Here is a 20350-nt window from a genome sequence, read left to right as displayed (position 1 = left end):
ATAATGTAAGTGTTTTTTTTGTTCGTTTTTTAAGATCACAATGACAATAATGAATTTCAGACAAATACTACCTTTTTGGCCCATGCTTTTCCGCCTGGCCCAAACGATGGTGGGGATGTGCATTTTAATGACGCCAAGAACTTTACAAAAACTAGCAAACGTAAGTGACATTTTATATAAATCGCTGATATATATCACTGTGTCTTATATAGAAATACACATATGATTAAAATGGAGCAGCCACTTATTGTAATTCTTTTTGTTGCCTAAAGTTTGTGGATGAGACTCTTTGAGTATTGTGTCACTTTTAGATGTGCTTCATCCAGAGCGTTGTTTCTGTACATTGCCATGGATTCTCCCAATTACTGGCCATACTCACAATACTCAAAGCTGGGATACCAAAGGCAGCATTGTAAGATTCCAAATGTCTGTTCAGGGGAAAGTCACAGAAATATAGAGTTGATTCTCTTTGGTAGGGATGATAAAACAATTTTTATATGAAAATGATTTTTTTTGAAATTCAAACATATAAACTTACAAAAAACAGTGAGACAGTAAAAAAAACTATGTAGTAGATTGAAGTTAACTGTATACAAAAAATGTAACATTGAACAATAGAGATCCCAGTGGTAGCAAACCAGAAACAAAACACATGTGAAGAAGGCCAGGAAGTATTTGACATAACTTTAAAAAAGCAAATGAAAGCAGAAATGTAGTAAAGCAAATTGTATTCTTAAAATGACTCTCCTATTTGTCCATATCATAGTCTGTACACTACAACATAAGTACCCAGCTAAAATGTTGATATTAACACAGCACATGGTTGAAGGTTCACTGGTGGGAAGAAGCCTCCAAGGTCCGTGTAGGGGCATATTTGGTGGAGTGGAATTACCTATACAAGGTTGAAAATACAAAACCTTCATAAAGGAGCATATTTATAAAGCTGTGAATTTAATATTCATCAAACAGTCACTGCAGGGGAAACTTTCTTTTAATATTTTTTTAATATATGTTGTTGATTGTTAGAATATTTGAAGTCCATACTGAACAAGGCTTAAGTAACATTCTTTTACAGCCTACAACTTATTCCTGGTGGCTGCTCATGAAATAGGTCATTCTCTTGGTCTTCAACATTCCAATGGTCAGATAGACTTGATGAATCCTCAGTACCTGATGACTGATCCCAAAGGTTTCCGTCTCTCACAAAATGACATCAATGCCATTCAGCACCTTTATGGTAAGAAACCAGTAGGATTTTATTCCCACAATACCATTGATGGTGGCATTTCTTTCATGAATTGAACCTAAAGGGTTCTATTTATAAATGTATTTTAATACCAGTTAATAATTCTCCACCAGAGAATGTTTGGTGAACATCAGATTCACTGCTTTATCATAGACCCCATAGTCATTAGGAGTAAATAATTGGTAATAATTGAAAAACTACTAGTATACTGACTGTGGATAGACATAAAAAGTGAGGTCTTTGTAAAACAGGTCTTAGTTTTCCTAAAACATTACAGCTTTTGGTAGTTTGGAAAAAATAGTAGCCCTTGGGACTAAAAGACAATGAATATTGTAAAACAGGGCTTGATTTTTTTGAACTTAGTCTTAATTTAGCAATGTACTTTTATATGAGCTTCCCATAAAAAGAAATAATTAATGTCATCCAGCAGAAAGCTGTCAGGGACACTGTACAGGGGACGTAAATAGTCAGGGACCTCTTACTTTGTACAGGTGGTAATCAGAGACTGCAGACAATGTACAGTAGAAAGTAGGACCTATACATGGTACAGGAGATGGTCAAGGACTGCAGATATTGTACAGGAGATTGCAAGAGACTGCAGACATTGGGCCTGATTTATTAAAGCTCTCAAAGGCTGGAGATGATATAATTTCTTCAGTGAAGCTAGGTGATCCAGCAAACCTGAAATGGATCTGGTCCAGAATTGAAAACATTTGCTTACAAAAAGCAAATTACTTTTAAGAAATCTATTACCCAGCTTCACTGATGAGACTGCAAACATTGTACAGGAGATGGTCAGAGACTTTAAACATTGTATAGGAGATGGTCAGTGACTTAAGACTTTGTACAGGAGATGGTCAGAGACCATGTGCTGGAGAATAAAAGCAATGTAATATAACCAGTCTGCTGAAATGTTTGCATCGATTGTATCCAATAAATACTAAACAAAATGCCCTCAAATTTATTTTAGGTCCATCACCAAAAAACCCTTTTGTAAAAGGACCTTCCATTTGTGATCCAGGCCAGGATTATGACGCTGCCACCACAGTACGAGGGGATGTGTTTTTCTTTACAGACAGGTAACTGCGTTGATGGCTGATTACACACCAAGATGAATTATCATCTTGTAAGTGAGGTTGAACTGACCTACTGGAATAATGGAAAAATGCTGCTGACCACAGTGATATGCCTATATATATAAGTTCCATATAGAGGGTCACAGAACAGATTCCTGGCCCTCTGGTGAGCCCCTGCCCCCCTGATGTCTTTTGCCATTGGTCCAAGAAAGCTATGTGTTCACATGGGCCCTCCTTCTCACTTTCTCTGGAGACCCCAGGTCCCTAGCCCAACCTGAGGAGGGTACAGGGTCCTTGTGCAATGCCACACTTTGCACTTCCCTATGTCTGCCCCTAGATAAAAGAACAGAATTCTTGTCTCCAATGAAATATTAAAATTTGTGATGTCAGCCTAAAGAAGATTCCCCTTTTTTTCTAAACAAAGCAATGCCAGACCCCAATGGCTATGTGATATGACAACAAATCCACTTACCGATCAATGTCGTCATTTATCAACAAAGATGCCTGGTCAGAGCCAACCACAATTACTTATGACTAAACCCAGTAAAAATCTCCCAAAAAGTAACATAAAGAAAGAGTAAAACTAATAGGCTAAAGACTTAAAAAGATGTTTTACTGTAAAAGAATACTGGGTTAATATTATAACATTTGTGTATACAGATATGTTTTGCGAAGATACCATAATTCAAGTGAAGTGCAAATGGATTTTATCCAAACATATTGGAATTTTCTTCCAAATAACATCAACGCTGCCTATGAGAATACTGACTCAGACATAGTTCGGGTTTTCCAAGGTAGGTAACATTTGCAACATCCTGACTTCCTTTCCGGTGGTGAACAGTTCCTTAACCAGAGCAATCTGTTGGAATTCTCTATGAATTGTATGAATAGATAGAAGGGGCATTGTGCCCAATGTGGAATAGTGTACAGACTCATGCTGTATATAAAATACAAACAAATACAGATACAGACCTGTTTTAGGTGTGATGCAATCTGGATACCAGAATGGTGAGGAAACGGATGTGGAAGGCAGTCCAAAAAATGATTGAGATAAAAACTTTACCCCTTAGATAACGTCAGTGATCAGTTGTGGGGAAATATTTACCAGTTCCTACAATAGCTTTTTACCTTTAAGTAGATAGGGGAACTTCAATACCCATATGCTGTGTTGTTCATTCTTTACTCTATACTGTTTTACTCTACATACGATGCTGCACTTTCCAACCTCTTCATTGCTACAGCAATGTACACAGCCTGCAAAACATACATTGCCTACTATGTAGTACATGATATACTTGATATTGCATAACACTGTAGATCTGATTAATCAAAGCTCCCAAGACTGGTAAAGATAGGCTATCATGGAATGACCTAGGGGATCCAGAAAACCAAGAACGCTTAAAAACATTTGCCAACTAATAGCCAATGATTTTTATGAAATCCATCCTAGGAGTGCTGCTTCACTGAGGCTGTCCCATGATAGTCTATCTCTTCCAGTCTAGGAGAGTCTCAATTTATCGGGCTCTGTATGTTCTATCTTTTGCTCCATTACGAACATTGTGTAATAGGTTCTCTACTCCACACTGCTCCGTTTTTTACACTGTTAGTTCTGTATTTAACAGCCACCTACCTTATACATTGCTATACATATACATATTATATACCCTACAACTCATCATTTTGAACACTGGGCTGTTGAGTTTCCCGTACTCTACATTATTTAAACTAGAATACTCTATACCATCGGTAAGAGTGGCATTCTTCCCAATGGTCAACAGTGTAGCTAATGACCATTAAGCCAATGTACTGTGAGCTGTGAATATAGTAATTATAGAAGGGGTTCCCTAAGACCTGAAAGTTATTTCAAGGGTTCCCCCATGTTAAAAAGTCCAAATAACACTGCTCTATGCTATGAATTCCAGACTCCACAATGTTCTACTCTATAATCCACACTGTGCTGTACAACATATACCCCACATATTATCACTCATACATCTTGCTACCCTTCCCTTTATTTCACTACATACTACATAGTGTTGAATAGAATTTCCTGTGTTAAAAGGTGCTAACATTTCATAGCAATCAAATGTTTGCGATTGCTGCATTGGTTTTTAAGTTGAGGCTATCAAGACTTCCAACCTCTGCCTAATCTATAGTCTTACATTAACAGTTAACCCTACCGGGTCCCAAAACCTAAAACTAGCCCAAATGTTAAATTTAATGTAAAATTATAACTAAATCATGCAGTTATTATGTTTCTTTAGTAATGTAGCCAATTGTCTTCACTAGGCATCAAGTACTGGGAAATCACTGAAGGTCTGAATCTAACAAGCATGGGCAGCATCTACCACTTTGGGTTTCCATCACACGTGAAGTTCATAGATGCGGCTGTTTTTGTCGAGAACAATGAAAAAACATATTTCTTTGTTAGAAAAAAATACTGGAGGTAAAAGCAATGGAATATGATAACTAAGAACACAAATTAGAACTTTAAAATATTGCTTTCTGTCCTATCCGCAATTATGTTATATTAAAGTATAACGAATTAAAGAATGATTGCACTTTATATAGATATTTGCCATATTGCTTCTTAGTTTGGGCTTTGTCCATCATATGGAAATACTGAAATAGTAAACTCTAAAGTACAGAATTTCTTTGGAGACAGAAGACATTGGTGGCAAAATAGTTTCTATTTATTTATCATTTACCTGGCTTTACTAGTTCATGTGAATTGGTGGAGTCATAAGCTTACCCCTGTCCCCTTTCCCTCCCAAACCAACATTTTCCTCCTGGACATCAAGTCTGATCAGAAGGGTAGTTGCTGGGAATCTCAGATAGCAATGTCTGTTATTCCAAATGTCTGTTGTTCAAATGTAAAAATTGTCACCTTATATACTCCCAACTGATTGGATCTATTAGTGTTACTAAAATCAGATATGTATAAGCACTTTTCTTTTAAAACAACAGTGTAAAGTTTCTGTGTCAATGACATTAATTTAACATTAGTTTGAAAGGCTTTTCAAACTTATTCAGAATTTGGCATGCATGGAACCTAGTTTTTGCATCACCATAACCTTATATGAAAATGCATAGCATGTATGATGCAAACAAAACCTCACCAAACCCTAACTCCCATACAGCATTTGATTGTTGACTACGGGTTGTTATTTATAAAGATAAAAATATGTATTTCAGGTACAATGAAAAAACCCAAGCCATGGATGAAGGATTTCCTCGATCAATAGCAAAAGACTTCCCAGGAGTGGGACCAAGGATAAATGCGGCTATGTACTTTAAGGGTAAATATTCTTGTCCGTATTATGTTACAATGCCAAACAACCAGCATACATGGCTTGATATCAGATCATGTAAAAGTAGTATGCCTGATTAATGTGCAGTAAAAAGGACCAAAGTAAACTTCAATTACATTATATAGATAATATGAGAATATATAGAAAAAAAATTGTGTTTGGGCTAGGATAAATGTATTCTTTTTGCTGTATGTGTTCCAAACAAGGACATTTTCCTCATTCACAGTTATACCATTACCTCCAAATCATTTTAATCTTGCTTTATGGTTGCTGCTTTGGGACTCACACTATACCAGTGGTCCCAACCATGCATGTGCAAGGAGCCGGGTGTCATTCAAGGGGAAGAAACTTCCCCCATGGTGAGGTTTTAATGCAAGAACCTGCCCACACTCCTATCAAAGATCTAAGCCTGTGATGGGAGAGTGAGCGGGTTGTGTTCAGAAACACAACCCACCCACTTCCTTGAGCCTGCCTGGTGCGCCCCACCCACAAAGCGGGGTCGTTCTCCTGAACCCGCTCGGGTGGCTCTTCAGCCAGAGCTGTGGACCACCAAAATTTTCAGATCACTGGTTGGCAACCGCTGCACTATACCAGGCAGTGCTGCAATGTACGTTTTTTATGTAATTAATTCCCAAGTCTGTAGCTGGTTCTAGCATGATGTTCTGAATGATCTAACACAGTGTTTCTCAACCAGGGTTCCTCTGGAGCAGGGGTGTCAAACTCAGGCTGCGGGCCAAATCTGGCTCGCACTGTTATTATTTTTGGCACGCATGAAAATACCAAATGTCTACTAGAGCTGGCCCATCGGTAGACAGTGCATGCACCGCTAATACTACAAATCCCAGAATGCTCTGCTGGTGCGTCAGTCAGGACCCACAAGCGCCCCCCCCCCCCCTCCTCTATTGACTTTCAATTGCATCCTTCCTCATTTGAAGATATTTTTCAATAAATATGAATTTTGGCCCTTGACCTTGTCCAAACTTTTCATTTTGGCCCATTGTGTATTTGAGTTTGAAATCTCTGCTCTAGAAGTTGCTAGGAGTTTCGTGAGCAATGGGAAGCAGTGAGACCGATGATCCTTTTGCCTATCTGTAAGATTGACATTCTTTCCACAGGCAAGTAATGTAAGAGGCATTCTTCCCAATGGACACCACATTAATGTACTGTGATCTCTGGATGTAGTAATTATAACAGGGGCTTCCCTGAACTTCCCAAAACTTGTTAAATGTTCCTCAACAAGGTTGAGAAGGCTGATCTGCCATGTCCATGTCTGCCCATCTCCTGTTGCATGATAAGGCTGAATATTATGTGTGGCACTTTGGTGATGTTACACTTGGGGCCCTCTATTCTAAGTAAGTTGACCACCACTGTTCTAGACAGGCATAACTAGGGGGGTTGTGTATACATTTGGGTCTGCAGATCACCTTTAAAATCCAATAACAGGTGTGGGTTGCTTCTTGAGGTTTGCTGAAAGCTAGGTGTACAAAGGTAATTTTTACCTTAATACCAATCAAAATGTTTTTTTTCTAGAGAAACTTTATTTGCTTGACAACAATGCACAACATGAAATCTCCATCAACGAAAGTGGACAAATTGCAGAAAAAATTTACAAGTCACCTAAAAGTCACTGGGTGGGATGTTAAAGCAACCATAAAAAGTATTATTGCATTGAAATAATTTATTTGGAGTAATTTATTATTAATTTTATGTTGATAACTTTCAGATGACCTGAAACCTAAATTATACAATATGTCATTCTAACAATAAATATTATCATAATGAATAAGTCTGATTCCTCTTGTCTGATTGATATATAGGGCATGATGGAATGAAATATAATTGTGTATTCAATTTGGTTGTCTATTTCCCGGACAGCTGACAATTTGCAAGTTTGCAGGTCATTGACTTACAATACCCTGACAGGTTAATTGTTTTTATTACGTTGTTAATGTGCTTAATGATGGAATATTAAGTTGGGAAGTCTGAGTTCTGCAAATGCTTGGCATTGTCGGTATCTCTTTCATTAATAATAAATTTGTTAATAACTAATGGAGTTTGAGCTTTGAAAGCTGTAAAATAAAAAGTAGAACACTGCAATATTTGTTCTGTATCCTATTTTTGCATAGGTAAGCTTCAGGAGGCATTTGTTCCTTGTCTGATTTTGCAGCTCCTCCAACCTTTACAGGTAAAGGAATACTACAAATTATATATAAAAAAAAACATTCACTTTACCAGGATTTCTGGACTTTTCTGACATGGGAGAATCCTTAAAAAAACTTTAAAGTCTTCAGGGAGCCCCTGCTATAATTACCATATTCACAACTCACAGTACATTAGCACAGTGGTCAGTGGGAAGAATTTGTCTTACATTGCTGGCCATTGGGTCAAAAGGAATCTTTTAAACTAACATGAGAGGTACGAACTGCTCATTGCTCAAAGAACCCCCAGCAACTTCTGGAGGAACACACAAGTTCCAAGGAAACCTGAATGAGAAACACTGCTACGATAAATAGTTTCCACACTGTACATTTCCAAATGCAATACAAAGCCTTGTCTGCAAGCAACAATTGCAATTCCATTGCATTAGAGCACAGATTCTGTTTTGAATATGGAAGGTTTGCTGGATAACCCAGCTTCACAGTGGAAAGTATATCATCTCCAGCCTGGCAAAGCTTTACCAAATCACGTCCAATGTCTCAGGGCTGAAAAACACTGCTAGACAGCATGAGCGTGTACCAACCCTGCAACCATTATACCCCGGAAATACCTCCACTAATATTGCAACTGCATATTACCTTATCACATACATACTATACATGAATTCAATGGAAAAAACTGATTCATATGCAAGTAAAAGTTTTGTTATTTGGTACCGTCGTGTTTGCAGAAAGAGATACAGATAGTAGCCCCACTGAAAAGCATAGGTCAGTACAGAAAAAACCTCCCCCTAATTCTAGTTTTTTGTTTCATGCACCAGGTATAATGCAGACCTGAGAGGGTGGTGGGTGGGGGTTGTTTTGCACATTATCATTCCATCCAAATCAAGCTATTGTAACGGTCTTCCATAGACTTGTAAAGTTATGACTTGAGGTTTTGGAGTAGCTCAAAGGTCTCACAATAGTTTATATGGTCTTTAAAATTGTCTTTTCTACCCTGAAGGTCTTCCACAGATATAATATTTTAAACATCTCCATGGGGCAAATATTATATCTATGAAACTGCAGGAGTGACCTGTTTGACAAAATTCACTACCAATTTCATTTATATGGTGGGAATTCAACCTGACAGAGGTTTGAATAGTTTCCCATGCTACATAACATATTTTGGTTGCTGCCTGAGAACCATTTGGAGAAATTTCTCAAACATCTTTTTATAATGATACTGTGAAAATTCAGAGATAATCTTCTCAACCTAGACAAGACCAGAAATAGGATTGGAATGGGGTATGGGGTACAGGAACCCCTTCCACTTCCATCCCCATAGACTCCCACCATTCCAGAAGCTTTACTTCTGTTTCAGTCTGCATCACCTAAGCGCAGTATTGCATCCATGGTTGTAAGCTATTTACAATGCTTGTCCTGAGCTGATGGATGTCTATGCAACTGACACGTACAGGTAATAGAATGCATTTAACTGGCTAAGACAAAAATATATAGCTTTGAATAGTTCTCTGCTGCAGTATAAATCTATTTCAAAAGTTGGATACAGCACTGGATTGCCCATCATACACAACAGACCTACAATTTCTATTGTGCATTGGTTTCCTATGATTAGTTGAAATAAAATAATGTCATATATGTGTATGTCACAGTCTTCTAAGTATTATAGCAGTAAACCAGGAGTGTCAAACTCTGGCCTGGGGGCCAAATATGGCCCCCAACGTCCTTTTTTTGGCCCCCAAAGGAGTCCTAAATATTAACTGCAACTGGCCCGCCACTGCATTGAAATAGTTCCACTACTAAAATTCCTGGCATCACTTGCATCTATAAACTATTGGACTGTTTTATAGATGCAAGTAATGCCGGGAATTTTAGTAGCGGCACTCTTTAAATAAAGTTAGAGTTTCAGCGGCGGGCCACTCATAAGATTTAGCTCCGCATTGGCTGCGTCTGACATTTCCAGTACTTCCCCTCAGCTGTACTTTTCCTTGCTACTCCAGGGCATAGACTTAAATGGTTGGATTTTCATAGAAGAAAATTGTTATTATTGTTACCCTGTGCAAAAAGGTTACCATTGAAACTTAACTCAGAAGGCTACAAATAGAGAAAGAGGCATAAGATTTTTCCTAAATAAAATTTAAAAAAAAATCTTATGCCTCTTTCTCTACTATAAGCTTGTTCCATATTGAATGTGAAGCAAAACCTCTTTGTTTCCATATGAAAATGTTTTATATCTAATGAGAAGAGAAAAATTTCCTCAATTTTTTCAATAAATTTCAAAGTTGGCTCGCAACTTTGTCTAAGTTTTTAATTTTGGCCCTTTGTGTATTTGCGTTTGACACCCCTGCAGTAAACCAATAAAATGTTAAAACAGCGATCCCAAGATGCTATTATGACCTCGGGTAGCAAAGTTTGTGTGCTTTTCAGATCTAAAGACAGAAATGTCTAATATGGAATAGTGAAGGATTCCCGCACTGTTGTATTTCATGCTGAGCAAGGTTTAGGCTGTGAGCAGCTCAGATTGTCACATTTAATGGCATAGCCTAGTATGGTTCTGCTAGTATAGTACTTAATGCTGGAGAATAACGCAAACACCCTAATGTATATGGTGATATCATACCAGAAATCCAAAAGAAGGGACTTTGAATGCAGATATCATCAACCAGAATATGGTGATATCAATAAACTCCATTCAAGCAAAGCCTTATATTATATTTTCTATTATAATGTTGCAGACAGACGGTGATTAAGCACAGGTTTTTTTTATTAGTAATAAAAAACCCAACCAAGGTTTTTCCCAAGTGATGCTTAGTCCTGGCTCACCATTAGTAGTCCTGTTGGCAATCAGTTTGGCCTCACCACATTGTTAGCTCCAGTAGTTTAACAATTTGGCAAGACTTAGCTCTGCTTTGTAAGCAGTTTTATTTTACATCTACCTGGAAGCCTCAGGGCCATGCATTTCCTGTCATTTACACAGCACTCAGGATTTTTATTACCTAACTGAGGTTGTGTCACTTTTCTGGCTCAGATACAGTTTTTCTCAGTAATTAAGAAAGACTAGCATGACTCATATTGTTGTTATGATGCATAGATGGGCTATATAAAGACAAGCTGTGCTGTCTGGGAATACCAAAGATTGAGGAAACATTCCATCCAGCAGAATGAAGATACATCTACTCCTCCTCCTGTCTTGTACAGCTCTGGCTGCTGCCTTCCCAGCTGCTCCGCAAGCTGACCTAGAAAGCCAATATGGAGAATTGGCAATGGTAAGAATGCTGATCTAGTATGCATGCTAGGGATGTAGTTGTTGAAATAACTTTACTATTTTATTTCTATTTGCATTAGTAAGGGGGTTAGGATTTTTGACACGTTTATCATGCTATCGTGCTATCATGCGATTTATTGGTTGTTATTAGAATAGAATAGAATATCCTTATTTTTGTAGAAATTTCCTATCTTTTTATATTCTATTATTATTATTAAACAGGATTTATATTTTCCAGAGCCATACAATAAATAGGTGTTGCAAATGACAGACAGATACAGACAGTGACACAGGAGGAGAGGACCCTGCCCCAAAGAGCTTACAATCTAGGTGGTGGGGGAAGTAACACACAATAGGAGGGGAGATATGGAATGGTGGGAAGTAGTGACGGTTTCAAAAGACAGAAGAAGATGTGTAGGCAAGTTTAAAGAAATGGGTTTTGAGTGCTCTTTTAAATGAGCAACTCCGGGACATTTCCCTAGGACAGAAAAGAAGATTAAGGGCTAATTCACATTGGTTGAGGTTGCGCCAGGAAATGCATCCACATGGGACACTACTTGTAGCAGCCCCTATAGTGAATAAAGGGCTGCAGTGAGCAGTACCGCTACTAGTATACTAGTACCGCTCACTGCCGCCAGTTGTGAAATGTACAGGTGCTAGTTCTTCTTTTTAACCAGCACTACTGTGCAAGTCCTGGAGACGCTGGCAATGTGCCAGCTGCAGGGAGCCGCACCAATATGTCAGCTGTAGGTGTGAACCTGCCCTAAAAAAATATATTATCTCAATGCAAACACTAATAAAAAAATAGAGTTTTTGTTCATACGCCTATTTATTCCTTGCTCCACATCATGTTTTATGAAAAAGATTTTCTTTGCTTCCATGGTCACAGAGATCAGGAATTGTAACATTGATTTTTTACATTGATAGAAAATCATTTTTTTGTGCATTCTGTGCATTGTCCAATTTGATTTATTTATCAAAGCAAGATTGCCGACAATGCACAGCAACCAAAAAAATTTAAAAAATCAACTCCCACAGGAGTCTGAAATTTGATTGTGATTATATAATGCATTTCACATCCTTGATGACTACATTGTTTTGTTCCAGTAGTATTTGTAATATATATTAATATGCAATGGTGTCTTTAGATATGTAATTGTCCTCTGGGTATAATCATGTAATACACATATTATTTATGTTTACAGACCTATCTGGAAAGGTTTTATAACCTGAAAAAAAATGGTGGCAAAGTTGGCAGGAAAAATGTCAATAACTTCACTGAAAAACTCCGGGAAATGCAGCAGTTTTTTGGTCTGAATGTAACTGGGAAACTGGATGACAAAACTGTAGCTTTAATGCAGAAACCCCGCTGTGGGGTCAGTGACATTGGCGAGTACAGTACAGTCTCCAAAAGCTCTGCGTGGCAAAAGACGGACCTAACTTACAAGTAAATTTTTATTATTACACAGTATTTATATAACACAAACATATTACGCAGCACTGTACAATAAATAGGGGTTGCAATATAGACTGATACAGATAGTGACACAGGAGGATTTGAGAACCCTGCACCAAAGAGCTTACAATCTAAGGTGGGGTAGTATCAAGCAAACATCAGATAAATAGCAATATGCAGAATATGTTCATCAATAAGAAGGTATATTTTATAAGACTTAGTCTGATAACCTGAATTTTTGGGTACAATTGGCTACATAATTACCTTTAGTGCCACTGTCCCTGGGCTACTTTCTCATGTAGATATTACTATTGTTCTGCCTATAGCAAGGGCAGTGGTTTGTATTATTGTCCAAAAAAAAGCCAAAGCGAGTTTATTCTTCCCTACATCTCCACGTGGCTTAAATCTCAGCCTTTATGAACCAAGAAAGCTGAAGGTTAATAGAAAATACAGCCCCTAGAAGTAGAGAAATCTACACATTAATTTCATACACCTATTCATATTGTATATGGTATAGCAAAATAAGAACATCACAATAATTAAAACATATACAACAGCAATCTAAAATAGTGACCACATTAATTTCCATATGTCTATCATTCAACAGATACATTAACTTTAAATCTTTTTTATTTTAAAGGATTGTGAATTTCACCCCAGACATGCCTCAGGCGGACGTGGAATATTCCCTGGCGAGAGCTTTCAAAGTGTGGAGTGATGTCACACCATTGACCTTCACCAGAGTGTATGATGGAGATTGCGATATTGAGATAAAATTTGTAGTTGGAGGTAAAAGCGCTAACCATTTTTAGAAATATTATTGTATGTAAGCATTTTTATTTTTAATATCTGATACTGATGTGCGCTTCTTTTGTAGATCACCAAGATAACTCTCCATTTGATGGACCTCATGGATTGTTAGCTCACGCTTTTCAGCCTGGTCCAGGCATTGGCGGAGATGCACACTTTGATGATGATGAGCGTTTCACAAAAAACAGCCAGCGTAAGTCATTAGTATTTCTGCTAAAGTGTAGCTTTCACCAATAGTTTATGCTAAATAATACATAAAATATAATAATATAAGTTTGGTAAAGTTGTTCATATGGAACCATAGTTTGGTTGTTATCCTATCCAAAAACCATGTTTATATTATTCTCGGCTCCATTGACAAAGCTAGCGCGCCAGTATAAGGATCCTTATTTCTGTATTCATCTGAACCCTATGAGATCTGAAAAATATGCCTGAAAATAAAGTGCTAAGTGCAAGAATGTCAATCAATATCTAGCTACAAAAAGATATGGATAAATGTTTAGCTCATAAGCTAATTGGATTCTCTAACATAGAAATTAATGTGTGCTTTTCTTTATTTTGTGGAAAGTCTAGATTTTGCAATGTGACTTGTTTGTAGTTTCTATTACATACATAGACATAATGCTTTACTTACCTAGTCATTTTATTTTAGAATACAATCTGTTCCTGGTGGCTGCTCATGAATTTGGACATTCACTTGGCCTTTTCCATTCCGAAGACCCTGGTGCATTAATGTACCCCAATTATGCAAACACAGACCCCAACCGATTCGAGCTCCCTCAGGATGACATCAATGCTATTCAAGCTCTATATGGTAAGAAAATCAAATATAATTAAATTATAATGAAACTGGGGGGAATTTACACCCCAGGAGAGGGAATCACCAGCAATGAGGGGAAAAGTCTGAACTTTTATAATGTTTTCATTGACATCTGGCCGGTAACCCCATACCCTGCTGTCTTAAAAAAAAAGGTTTCATTACCTTAGTGTATTATAACTTTATTTAATTTAAAATTGATTTTTTTTTGCTTTAGGAGGTACATCAGATGCAGTTCAGCCAACAGGACCCACCACCCCTTCCAGATGTGACCCCACTTTGGTGTTTGATGCTATCACCAGTCTTCGAGGAGAAATGATTTTCTTTATAAACAGGTACATTTCCCTTGTGAAGATACACAAAATAAGTTCTCTTAGTATATCAGGATCATTTTTATGTGCAGATCAATAAGTGACCCACCCTTTGGACTTATTCTTCTAGACAAGTATTGGAAGGTATTGCAGTGAATGAAGGCCGTGAAGTCAGGGAGTTCATATCACTGAAGCTATTAGACGATGGACATTTAAGATCCGGTTTTATCTGACTTTTAACTTCAGAGTTAGAGGAAGCCATTCCCATAGCACATTGTACTTTACCTTTGGCTTTTGATGGGAATTTTTGTTTTTTTAATTGAGAACCACTACATTGGTTTTATTATAATTGACAATTCTGGGGGCTGATATATTTTCAAAGTACCCCTATCTCTTTTTGGGGGCTTATTATGTTTGGTTATTGATAACATAAAATTTGATCACATTTATTTGTTTTCATTAACAAACCTCTGCATCTATTTCAACTGAAAAAAGAAAGAGAATAATACAGCTGTGGAAAAAAATCACACTGTTTAGGTCGGCAAAAATGAGATGGGCTGAGATTTAGCAGTTTGGTGAACTGGAAAATGTAGTTTGGTTCCCTATTGTATTGTTCAGCTAATAGAATCAATCACTGTGCTGCGTTCTCTATTGGTAATATCAGGACAATCTTGTGACATGTATTGAAATGTATATAGGTTTATTAGGCAAAATTCAGGTTCAGGAATATTGCTCAGGGTTAGGAAAGCATTTTATATAAACCGGGAAAGTCAGACATTCCAAAAATGTAAAGAAAAGAAGATTAATATATTTGAAATGCATGGCTATCATTCACTGAACTTTATACACATTCACACATTTGTTAATGCAATTAATTGTATTTCTTTAACAAAATTGTTAACTGTTGACCTTTTCTTAATAGGTTTATATATCGTGTATTTTCCAATGGAGAACCTGATCTGCTGTTTATCCAAGATCTATGGGAATCTTTACCTAATGACATTGATGCTGCTTATGAAAATTCCATCACTGGAGAGATTCGAGCATTTAAAGGTAAGGGAGATGAATTGCTTTATTACCATTGTTTCTAGAGCTCATTAATGTTGTCTGCAATTACATGCAATGTGCTGGCAGGCAAATTACCTAGACATTAAAAATTATTTTTCCAATATTATGCAATGCTTTGCTGATGATTGTTGGGTGTCCCTACCACAGTCATGATCGTTGGGTGATTTTTTAGAGGATAAGTCCTATGAAATAAACCCCATGAGGTTCATATAGGAATCCCCTAATCCTTGATTCTTTTGACATTTATGCTTTTCATCTCTGTGAATAAATTGTGGCATTGTGCTATTATTGTGGTTTGATTGATTAATTGGATAATTTAAAATGTTTTATGTAGAATCTCAGATTTAATAGGATTTTAGCAGTGCAACCTGGGATTAATGCCGATATTCCATTACCTATGGGTTTAACACTCTTGATTGATCCACAATTTGTTTGGTGAGAATGTGCTCTCATTTATCCAGGTCATTGTATATCTAGTAGTAGTTTTCCTCCCTCAGCTGGACTTGTTCTTGAAATGTTGAAGAGATTTTATAGCTTTTCAAGCTCCACCTTTAGTTCTACCAGTGTAGGAAATACCCCATCATTTTATCAGAAACTTTGTTGCCTATTTCCCTGTGTTTTTGTACAATGTATTTCTTCTAAAAAAGTTGAATTTTTACCATTAGGTAGCTATTACTGGACTCTCGATGGATTCAGTGTTTCACAAGGACCTAGGCCCATCACCAGGCTGGGATTCCCCAAAAATGTTAAGAAAATTGATGCAGCTGTCCATGTGGAGCACCTAGGGAAAACATTCTTCTTTGTGCAAAATAAATATTGGAGGTATGTATAATATATACAAATTATTCATCAACATGCAGCACTGGGGTGATTGGCTTCTGCCGTGAATGCACCCATATAACAGCAGCCAGAGCTTGCAAAGCTACTGCCATACTGTGTCTCCCTGTAGAGATAGATGCTCTGGCTCCCTTAGTCCTTGAAAGAATTAGAGGCAGCTGACACCTCTATCAAAAGCAATTCTAGAAGTTGCATCATATGCTTTATTACCCCAGTTTCTCAGGTATACACCTTTCCTGGCCAAACAGGTACAAGTGCAGGTTTGTCATAACTGGACCATTACATATTGCTTCTTTGCATTCAATAAACAGTTATGAATACACATGGGGTAACATAACTTCAAACATGTAACCCCTCCTCTGATTCATTGAGCCCTATCATAGAGCTAAGTTGTTGAGCCCAATGGCCAGTTGAATTGAATGACGCACTCTTTGGTTAGCCATAGTTTTTTTTTGTATATTGAATAAAAGAAATACAAGAAAGCTTGATTTCAATCCTCCATCTAAATGCAAGGCAAAATTTACATGTTTATAACCTACAATTTGGTATCCAAAGTGAACATAGCCTCCTTTGATGTACTTACTTACTCCTTTGACCTACGTGACCATTTTCTGCTCGTTTAGAAAATCAACCCTATGGTATTAATCTGCCTTTGCAGTAAACCGAACGGGCTGCTACGCAGTATTCTGTAACCTAAATGTTATTCATTTCGTGGTCAACAAACCTTTGTTTGCTATGGGATTATTTTTAGTACCTTCATTGTTGATAGCTCATGAGTTATGTTGGTTTAATTCTTTTTTTCAGTTATGACGAAGAGAAAAAAGCAATGGATACAGGATTTCCAAAGTACATTGCCAAAGGATTTCCAGGAATGGGACCAAATATTAATGCTGCAGTTTATAAAAATGGTAAATATGATTTATTATGCCTGTCATATGAATATAATTGTGATACACCCTGCATATCATTAACAATACACTATAGACGTAGACAAACAACAAAATGACAAAAATGCCTTTGCGGTGCCAGTTGAATAAAATCAGTTTAAATGTAAACATTTAAGTTTCATTGGTAGCAATATTAGTGGATATAGTTCGACTTTAATGCTGTTTTAAAAATGCTTTTAAAAAGGGCTTTTGCTTTAATAGGGAATTAATAACTTTCCCTGTAATTTAGTCGAACAATTAGATTAGAGCAGAATTTGCTTCTGATCATAAAGTTGTGTATATTATTTCATTTTAGTTAGAAACACAAAGTTACTGCTGAATTTTTCACAGGGAAGCACAACAAGCACAATGTCATGTAAGCAAAATGTTTGTAGAATAACAATACTGTGCAAATGAAAAAGAAAAAAAATATATATTTTTTTAAACTGGTATACAATAAAAACATAAGTAAAATTTACCAATAATATAGTTTTCCTTTAAAGAAGGAAAGAATTAATTCACAGTATTTGTATTTATTTGGCTCACATAGCCTGCTTGATAAGCAATTTAACTACTGGCAGCCATTGGGCCAGATTTAATAAAGCTCTCCAAGACTGGAAAAATAAGATTATCATGGGAGAACCTTGGTGATCCAGCAAAGTTGGAATGGATCTGGCCTGGGATTGAAACTGTTTCAAATGATATTAGGATTTCAATTCAAGGTTTGATCACCCAGGGTCTCCCAGGATAGTCTATATCACCTACAGTCTTCAACAGCTTTAATAATTCTGGCCCATTGGGAGAAAGTTTGTGTAAAGTTCTCCAGCTAAACATGACAAAGATGAGGGACCAAAGTCTAGAGAAAAAGAAAATGACAAATGATAAAATGCAAACCTTCATTGCTATGTGACTGGTGTGTTCCCATTTGTAGGATACAGCTGGGGGTTATACAGTGTTCCATATACTAAACATTGAGTTTTTGGATGCTCTTCCACTTCCAAGAATATAAGTTAAAATGCTATCTGATGTAGAAAATGAGCCAGCCTTATGAAGTATCATAGGATCAGTAGGTGGTTTGATTTGGGGTTTTCTTATCATGCCTTTTTCTTTGTTTAGGTCTTGTAAAATGCTATATATTGCCATTCCTAATAATTCTGACTATGATGTGTTTTTCCTGCAGATCTAATTCTCTTCTTCCAAGGAACATCTCAGTTCCAGTACAGCCTTGAGTCAAAAAGAGTCATCCGGGTCCTGCCCGCCAACAGCTGGTTAGGATGTTAAAGACATCAAGCCAATCCCTAAATGTTGATAAAGCATCAGCCAACATGTTTTTATACCAATGTTAGAAAGAAGATTACAAATGTGAATTCTTTTATAACAAATGTCAGATCTCTATTTTTCTTATGTGAATAATCAAGAACAGATTTATTCCGACAATTTACAGACACACACTCAACTCACTGCTTAAATATATGTGCCTATTGGTTTATATATTTTGTATTAAAATTATAAATAAATTAAAATACCTTTTGTTTTCTTATTACATGTTTGATGTTGTATGCTTTTAAGTAAATTTCATTGCAACTTGATACTAATGGAAAAGGTTTAAAAATGGAGATACAAAAAGGGTTTTCCTGAAAGTCACCCATAAAAAAAAAATATATGTGAAGGCATTTTTGGTAAGTCAAGAGGAGCATTTCCGCTAAATACCATAGTACCCGGACAGTAGTTACTAAGGTACATTTATAATACTCACTTCTTAACATAGCATCCTCCCTTTAGCTTTGTACCTGGCTGCCATTACTTTAAGAATGATGTAACAAACTTACAATACAAAATACACACCCTGGATGATCTCTGTACATAAAAAAGAATTTTAGGAAACTTTGTATATTTGATTGTTTTACCATGCCCTCTGTGAATTACCTTTTATTGGAAATGTCTGATACATTTCCCGATGTACTTTCTGTGCTCTAATGAGGAAAGCTGCAGTGTTGGCATCACTATAAAAGTAAATAACCCTTGGGGAGTTTATCACCAAGACTGAAATACTTACTGCAGGGTGTTCTGTCAAATAATCCTACCCTAGCACAGGGGGTGTATAAAATTTTACTTGTATCTTAGTGCAGATTTCAGGAAAAAACAGTGAACCAATCACACAAGAAGGAAGGAGATTTTCTGCACCCCAACAGCGTAATGAACACTTTAAGTTTGCCATACTAAATTTGATTTTTTTCCAGACCTAATTTTTAAGCAGTTTGTATATGCTATAATTTTTTTATAAACTGTGATATATGAGGAATTCTGGAATAAATTATTGCACAGGACACAGCCATACAGTCCAAACAGTGTTGTTTATTGAACACAAAATTAAGCTTTCTCCAGCATACAGGAAAATAAAAATTTGCTCTTCTTCAGGAGTTAATGATAGCATAACACATAAGTTTCAGGAAGATACAAGACCCAAGCTGGCACTCCCAGTAATAGTCCCAAACTCGGGGTCTGTAGCCTCTGCTAGATGGGTACTTTCTGCTGTGGTCTCAGGGTGTAAACTCAAATACCTCTGCAGTCTGGTTAGCACACCCGAGGCCATTCCTCAGGCTTCTCCCAGGTCTGTGTCACCTGGCCTTCTTCGTAGGAGTGTTTCTCTCCCCCATTCCATCCAATACACTCTGCTCCTGGATCCAAAATAAAGATCTGTACAGCAGCAGTTCTGCCATGAACCACAGTTACGTCCAGGTCCTTTAACCTCCAGTGTCAAATAAAGTAGTGTTAAAGTAATATATGAATCAATACAAATACCTACCTTCCCCCTGATAAAATATATGTTTTGAAAAAAATCTGATCAGATGCAAGGGTTGGGATTTCCTTGAAAACTGTCTTTGGCATTACCACATTGTCTGCAGTATCCAGGTAGACTTAAAGCAGAACCCTCAACAAAAAAAAAATCACTTACCTTTACTTCAGCAGAGCCCCCGATCCCTCCATTGCTTGCCTTGATTTGGTCCTATGCCGTCCTGGAAACGTATTTTGTCCCGGTTCAGAGGAAGCCTCAGGCGCTTCTTCTT

The 20350-nt window shown here is 37.0% G+C and overlaps 2 protein-coding genes across 2 annotated transcripts; both read left to right on the top strand.

Annotated features, from left to right (window-relative positions):
- The first annotated feature begins 1081 nt into the window (after nt 1-1081).
- LOC140324975 (matrix metalloproteinase-18-like) lies at nt 1082-7284 on the top strand. The gene is made up of 6 exons (XM_072403086.1): nt 1082-1237; nt 2217-2325; nt 2983-3116; nt 4612-4768; nt 5518-5621; nt 7164-7284. The coding sequence occupies exons 1-6, from the start codon at nt 1156-1158 to the stop codon at nt 7274-7276; spliced, it is 699 nt and encodes a 232-aa protein (XP_072259187.1). The 5' UTR covers nt 1082-1155; the 3' UTR covers nt 7277-7284.
- A 3638-nt stretch (nt 7285-10922) lies between these two features.
- Nucleotides 10923-18822, top strand: LOC140324963 (matrix metalloproteinase-18-like). The gene is made up of 10 exons (XM_072403077.1): nt 10923-11058; nt 12263-12504; nt 13154-13302; nt 13391-13516; nt 13976-14137; nt 14358-14475; nt 15374-15504; nt 16185-16341; nt 17161-17264; nt 18463-18822. Exons 1-10 carry the CDS (start codon nt 10954-10956, stop codon nt 18561-18563), a joined length of 1395 nt encoding a protein of 464 aa, XP_072259178.1. The 5' UTR covers nt 10923-10953; the 3' UTR covers nt 18564-18822.
- Nucleotides 18823-20350: the final 1528 nt, after the last annotated feature.

This window comes from Pyxicephalus adspersus, chromosome 1 (assembly GCF_032062135.1).
Source record: "Pyxicephalus adspersus chromosome 1, UCB_Pads_2.0, whole genome shotgun sequence".
NCBI classification, from domain to species: domain Eukaryota; kingdom Metazoa; phylum Chordata; class Amphibia; order Anura; family Pyxicephalidae; genus Pyxicephalus; species Pyxicephalus adspersus.
Note: the sequence above shows the minus strand (reverse complement) of the source record. Positions and strands in the feature narration are given on the sequence as shown.